The 6,720-nt window shown below is 40.0% G+C and overlaps 1 protein-coding gene across 3 annotated transcripts; it reads left to right on the top strand.

The window, feature by feature from the left end:
* The first annotated feature begins 653 nt into the window (after window positions 1-653).
* klf11b (Kruppel like factor 11b) lies at window positions 654-6,144 on the top strand. Of its 3 annotated transcripts, none has more exons than XM_058750284.1 (4): window positions 654-893; window positions 3,275-3,529; window positions 4,549-5,347; window positions 5,439-6,144. In XM_058750284.1, the coding sequence occupies exons 2-4, from the start codon at window positions 3,284-3,286 to the stop codon at window positions 5,732-5,734; spliced, it is 1,341 nt and encodes a 446-aa protein (XP_058606267.1). In that variant the 5' UTR covers window positions 654-893; window positions 3,275-3,283; the 3' UTR covers window positions 5,735-6,144. The 3 variants fall into 3 exon arrangements, with proteins under 3 accessions (XP_058606267.1, XP_058606266.1, XP_058606268.1); XM_058750283.1 differs by lacking the exon at window positions 654-893 and adding an exon at window positions 978-2,266; XM_058750285.1 differs by lacking the exon at window positions 654-893 and adding an exon at window positions 2,291-3,196.
* The last annotated feature ends 576 nt before the right edge of the window (window positions 6,145-6,720 follow it).

The following is a 6,720-nucleotide window of genomic DNA, read 5'->3' as shown; positions in this document are numbered from 1 at the left end:
ACTGCTTCTGTTTGATAAGAAGTCCTATTTTTCACCCACAGTATTGATTTTTTAATGAGTATTTAAATAAATGAATGAAATGCTAAATAGTATAATGTTTTATATTTATATTATAAAGTTAAACATCATACATTTTGGTTTTTCTACTACCCATTTTAATCCCAATATATTTATACATGCTGAACATTATCTATTTTATTAGGGTCAATTTATACAGTATATTAGTGTTAAACTATTTATTCATTAAACTTCAGTCATAAAATTCTGTCACACAGGTTCAAATGTTCTGTGAATAGTTTTCAACCACCTTCATGCTGGTTCTGCATTTGAATATAATGTTTCATTAATATTTCACTGGCTTTAATAATGCAATTTAGGGGTGTAGAAGTCATTATAACATATTTTTCCATTCATATCTCCCATTTTAGGGAAATTCTCTTCAAAGACTCATGCATAATGTAAGTTTTCAAATTATTCCCTGGCAACTAAAATGACTGAGATAAAATACTTGGAAGCCTGGCAGTGTTCGTGCTCAGTCTGTCGTTATCAGTGTGTATTTGTAGAAGGGACTGAAAAAGACATTCCCTGAACAGATTTTCTTTTCAAAGAACAGCCTCATCTACAGCACTTTTACAGCATCGTCTGTCACCTGCAGGAACCGTGATTAGAACATCCTGACATTTTCCAGGATGACTTCATTTAACATCGACTCACTTAAATGTCACTGCTTCTGAAGACAGACGAATGAGTTACTGTCACCCCATCCTCACAGAGAGGGTGTGACTTAAATACTACTAAATTCAGGCAAGACAGAAGAATTTATCACATTATGATACACAGAGATGGTTACATTCACCTAAAGGCCCTTAACTGGGTTCAAATCAGAGATTGAGGTAAGACGGTTTATATTGTATTAGCACAGTATCATAAAAGTTGTTGCTCTTTTTTATGTTTAAGTGTCATTGCATAATAACTACACTTTATAGAGGGTAAACATTCAAACTATCCGGGGGCCTATAAAGTGTTGTGATTTAAACACAATCTATTACACCTCAACAGGAAATGTGAACGCTGGAAACCTGGAAATTAATAAAATCGCTTTAAAAATGTTAAGTTAGAAATTAATACATTTTAAATATTAACTTTTTTTTTTTTTTTTGCAATTATAATCTCTACAAAATGTTATGTATGCATGTTTCTATTTATTTAAGTTCAGTCATGATAAGCATCTGGAAGGTCTTGGAACATCATTGTTCACATTTGCACTTTCACGTCTGTGTGCAATCATGTTATAAGAGTAAATTATGTATTTGGAAATTATTTATTAAGTTGTTCAAAATACATTAAAAAGCCAAACTGCAGATCATATAAATATTCTCATTAAAAAGCCAAAAAAGAGCAGGAAATTTTTTGTTTTCATGCAACAGAAAACCAGAAAACAAAGATAACCCCCTTTAGACCCTGCAGGTATGTGTCAAACGTAAATGAGTTAAAAATAGCACATATTTTGCCTTTTGGAGTAACCATAAAAACGCATTGGTTTGAAATTAAATTACAGTGTTTTTTAAATTATTATTAGGCCTTTTATTAGGCTATTTTTACTGCATGTGTATAAGGTACAAGAAAAGTATTTTCATTCTTCTTCCTTGATGGTTAAACCACTCATTTGTCATGGATCCGTAAGCATCAATCACTATTAAAACTATTAATTTATTGTCATCAATAGACTTTTTCGCGTCTGCAATACTATTTCTGCTCTTCGTGCTGTGTGTATTGCCCTTACATGTTTAAGCTGACCAGACACAGAAACATGTTTCACTACTCCACGGCTCCTAGTAAAGGCTGCGACCTTTCGCCCAGATCCGGACTCTCAGTTCAGCGAGTTTACACTGACACTGTTGACTCCCTCCACACGCCCACCGGAGCCACGCACCCCCGCTCCGCCAATCGCGCGCCTATCACGCACTGATCACGCGTCGGCCTTCACACCATTGGTCAAGGTCTCACACACATTTGTTTTTCATTGGTGGCGTGTTGCCACCCGCCAGACTGTTGTGAATTTTGTTTTCTTTTTTTTCTCTCTCTCTCTGGGGCTTGTTTTACTCAGCTGCTGGTAAAGGCGAACTGAATTCCGGTGCGAGTCGCGTCACTGAACGGGCGGAGCAGCTCCGTGTCTTTGTTCTGCTCTACTTTTCATTTAGTTATTTTCATACGTTTTGAGCAGATGTCAACACGTCAGTTTTCTAACATGGAGGAATTATGTGGGGTAAGACCGGAATATTTAATTATACAATATTTACATTTGTCATGTACGTTATTTTATGATTTATGGATTACTGACACTAGCGGGTTATTGCTGATTGTGTTTAACCGGTAATGGAACTGAAACGCATTACGTCAACTCTCACTTAATGTTACATTGTAACTATTTATCTCTGCATCACGAAATGTTACTATGTATCTAAACATTGTGAAGTCCTGAAAACATGCATCTGTCACCACCTACGTCTTGAGTTGACTTGCCCTATGATAATAAACAAAGCTCTTTTGTTGTATACAAACATTCAGTTTCAGTGGGCACCGTTATTCCTGTTAGCCTCACTTAACCCCTCAATTCGTCGTCTGCAAGAAATTAATCATTATATAACATTTTAATTGTTTTGTCTTTATATTTTATTCAAAATGATTAAAAATGCAGAAGAGAAGTTGTCTTTTGGATCCCACTGAATATCCCAGTGCATTGTATTACATAAAGGATTGAGGCAGGTTGAGATGACAATACCGCTCACTATATGCAGACTGTGCAGAAGTCAATCAAGTGTACAGCACCTTGTTAATAACCCTGCTGTAAAAAAATAAACACATTGATGCTGCTGGCTAATGGTGTTATTTTTCTGAAGAGCAGCGGATGGGAGGGGCTTGCAGTCAGTCAAAGTTTTCGAGGCCTCTGGCTGTTCCCGTGTCTGTCAGGGGGTTTCAAGTTTTGCTCACAGCCGTTTCACATGGGCAGCTTGTGAGCACGTCATTGTTTTGGCTTTATTTGGCAGTGGGAGGTGACTTCAGTCTAGTGATAGAGGGTTCCTCCAGACGGGCTGTGTTAAAAAGGGCTCCTCTGTTAAACTGTCATACTGCTTCTGGATCCATGAATAGATAAAGACAGAGAAAGACTCATTCAGATCCACTCAGCAGCTGAGCTGTATGTGTTAAAACAACCAGAAGGCTTACTTTCGCCTGTAACGCTACATTAATTTTGTTGTCTTGTGGTTCTTCTCAGGGAGCTCGGATGGAGGTCTGTGAGGATTTCCTGGAAGTGAAAAAGCACAGTGAGCACTCTTCATGCAGTGTTCTGGAATACAATGATCTTGAGGCTGCTGAAGCTCTGGTCTATATGAGCTTCTGGAGTCAGATGTCTCCAAAACCCAATGCCTTCAAACCTCGCCCTCTCACGCCAGCGTCAGACTCCTGCGATTCTCTCCTGCACCCCGAACCGCCGGAGACCCCGAAGGACTTTGTCTCGCTCTCTTCACTGGTAAGTCGTCTTTGGTTGAAATGATTTGCTAGAAGGTAAAATATGTACACTTCAAGCTCTGTTTAATTTGTCAACATTCACTCCGGGGAACCTCACGGTCCTCTGGCGCCACATGGTGTAGCACAAAGCTCTTATCAGAACCTGATTTGTTTGCTGAAAACTTTGGGAGGGTTTTATGACACCCTAGACAGGTGGCAGTCTTGAGATAAGCTACATCTGTAACTGAACTTCAGCACAGGCTCCTTCACTGTGATGACACATTGCCTGCGCTATAATGATGCTGAGAGATGAACAGACAAAATGGTACAGCTATGATATTACTGAAAAGGGAAGCCAGTCATCCATAAAAAAAAAATTCCACAAGGAGATTTAGTAGTTTGGCAAAGAGATTGATTTTTAGGGATTAAAATGTCCGATACCGATAAGCCGATAATTGTGGTGGATAGCCGATATTTCTATACTTTACAAATAAAAAAGTAAATTAAATTAAAGATAAAATACTAAAACCAAATTTATATGAATTTGACATCACAACATTATAGGGCTGGCTGATATATCGCATTCGATTGTCATGCGCATCTCGTCAGTAAAGCTGGTTCCGTGATTAGCGCTAAATCGCCATCACCTGCTTTCAAATGGAGCGGCATTTATTACACAGAGCCGTGGATCACTGACAAGCTATAAAGATATAAAACAAGCTATGACAAGCATAAAGATAAAAATCAGCTTACCATTATTGGCTTTTTTTATTGGTACATCCCTAGAAATCAAGAATACATTTAACAGTAGTATTAAATTATTAGTGCTTTTAAAGTTTAACTTCATGTGAGTGTTAGATCACAGCAATATATATATATAAAAATGTAAAAAGTAATTAATTGCATGCACAATTAAATAAAATAAAATACAATATTGGTCTATGTACCGATAAATAAAAAAAATCTCTAATATCGGCTGTTAATGATATAGTACCAATATATTGTGCACTGCTGAACTCCGATTGTCTTCTCTCCTTGCAGTGCATGACCCCACCACACAGCCCCAGCTTTACCGACACCTCCAACACCACATCAATGCCAGCCCCCCCCTCCCCGCTGGCTCGGCCCTGTCCCAGCCTCCCCAGTCCGAGATCTGCATGCCCTACCATGGCCTCCATCACACAGATGCCCTCTTCTGGGCACCCCACAGAAAAGACCACACCCCCACCTTGCAGAGCAATGGCAACCAGCGTAATACGCCACACAGCTGACAGCTCTTTATATCAGAACATTCCACAAGCTGTCCACCCACAAAAGACTGAGAAAGTTCCTTCGTCCCGCCAACCCGAGACCGAAACCCCTACAGGAGGCACGTGCCAAAACAGCAGCAGACTTCCTTCTAAGTCTGATAAGCCTTCCATTACACCATCTCCTCAGTCGCCACCCCCAACCTCCAGTCCGCCAATCATATGCCAGATGTTCCCGGTGGCCCAACCTGGAGTCATCTCAGCCACGTTTATTCAGAAGCCCAGCCCAGGGGTGAAGTCTATCTTACCACAGCCGCTCCTGATGGGCTCGCCAGTGCCTCAGGGGACGGTGATGTTCGTGATGCCGCAGTCCCCGGTGTCTTCAGCTCCACAGTGCCAACAGACTGTTATGACCCTAGGCAACACCAAGCTCCTGCCTCTGGCTCCCGCACCTGTATACGTGCCTTCGGGACAGAGCAGCGCCACACAGGTCGACTTTTCCCGCAGGCGTAACTACGTCTGCAATTTCCCAGGCTGTCGGAAGACCTATTTCAAAAGTTCTCACCTAAAGGCGCATCTCAGAACCCACACAGGTAAAAAATGTTTAGCATATATCAGACTACGTAATACAATGTTCTAATGTCTAGGTTAAGTAGGTCATCTAACAAGTCTTCTGTCTTCCAGGAGAGAAACCTTTTAGCTGCAACTGGGAAGGATGCGATAAGAAATTCGCTCGATCCGACGAGCTCTCCCGGCATCGGCGAACACACACGGGTGAGAAGAAGTTTGTCTGTCCGGTGTGTGACCGACGGTTTATGCGCAGCGACCACCTCACCAAGCACGCACGGCGACACATGACCACCAAGAAGATCCCATCCTGGCAAACAGAGGTGCGGAACCTCAACAAGGTCACCGCAGCCAAGGCCCTGCCCACTGGCACAGCACTACCGGTCAGCATGTTGCTGCCAGCCTCGAACTGATTTTCTTTGAGACTGAACTCTGGACACTCACCGATGTTATGCAGGGACTCACTTTATGAGGGCAAGGCTGCCGATTCTCTCATGGGCAAAACGTGATTATGCACTGGACTCCTGTCTTCTTTGCTGCACATATTTCGCACTCTGCAATGGAACATTTTGTTTACTATTGTGAAAAAGATTATGCACTCTTTTGCCAAAGTCTTTGTACTATGTTTGTCTTAAAATTTCTTCCTTTTTCTTTGTTTTTGTATACATTTATATGTACATATCTAGTGGAAATTTATGCTTAACTACACAAAATTTGAAAAAGGAAAATATGTAAAAATGTATATGTGGATAATTATCTACACTGTGATTATCATATAATACTTTTATTTAATATCCTTTTTTATTAAACTATGACGATTAAATGTGTTTTTGTCATTTTCTTAAGCACTAAATAGCTGAAATCTGTGGCAACAGAAAATTTCAGCAACTCATCTGTGGTTTTGGGATGGTGTGTTCTGGCTGTAGTTCAGTTTTACTTCTTGCTGCTCTTGGCGGTAACTGAACTTCCACTCTCACATTGCTGACACACCCATGATGCATCCACTTCCTGTCAGATTTGTGAGGTCCATGAACTAGATCTTTTGTCTCATGCATCACCGTTAATTCATATCTCAGCAGCAAGTTGATACAAGTCATTTTGTTTACCGTCAGCAACATTTAGGTCAGTACAAATGTGCCAAATTAATTTAACAGAAACTCCCTTAAATAAAGAATAGAACATTCCTTTTTAGCAAAGACGCATACTAAGAAATTTCAGTTAAATGTTTTAAAAGTTACATGGTTCAGTTACATGTCCTTATTACTTATTCCTTCTCTCACATGATATAAATATATAAATATGTATATATTTATTTTTGTAAGTCACATATTTTATGTGTCAGTAATAAGGCCCTGAATCCAGACGAAAAGCTCTATTTATTTGCCAAACACATGCAGTT

This window comes from Onychostoma macrolepis, chromosome 17 (genome assembly GCF_012432095.1).
Source record: "Onychostoma macrolepis isolate SWU-2019 chromosome 17, ASM1243209v1, whole genome shotgun sequence".
In the NCBI taxonomy this organism is placed as follows: Eukaryota; Metazoa; Chordata; class Actinopteri; order Cypriniformes; family Cyprinidae; genus Onychostoma; species Onychostoma macrolepis.
Note: the sequence above shows the minus strand (reverse complement) of the source record. Positions and strands in the feature narration are given on the sequence as shown.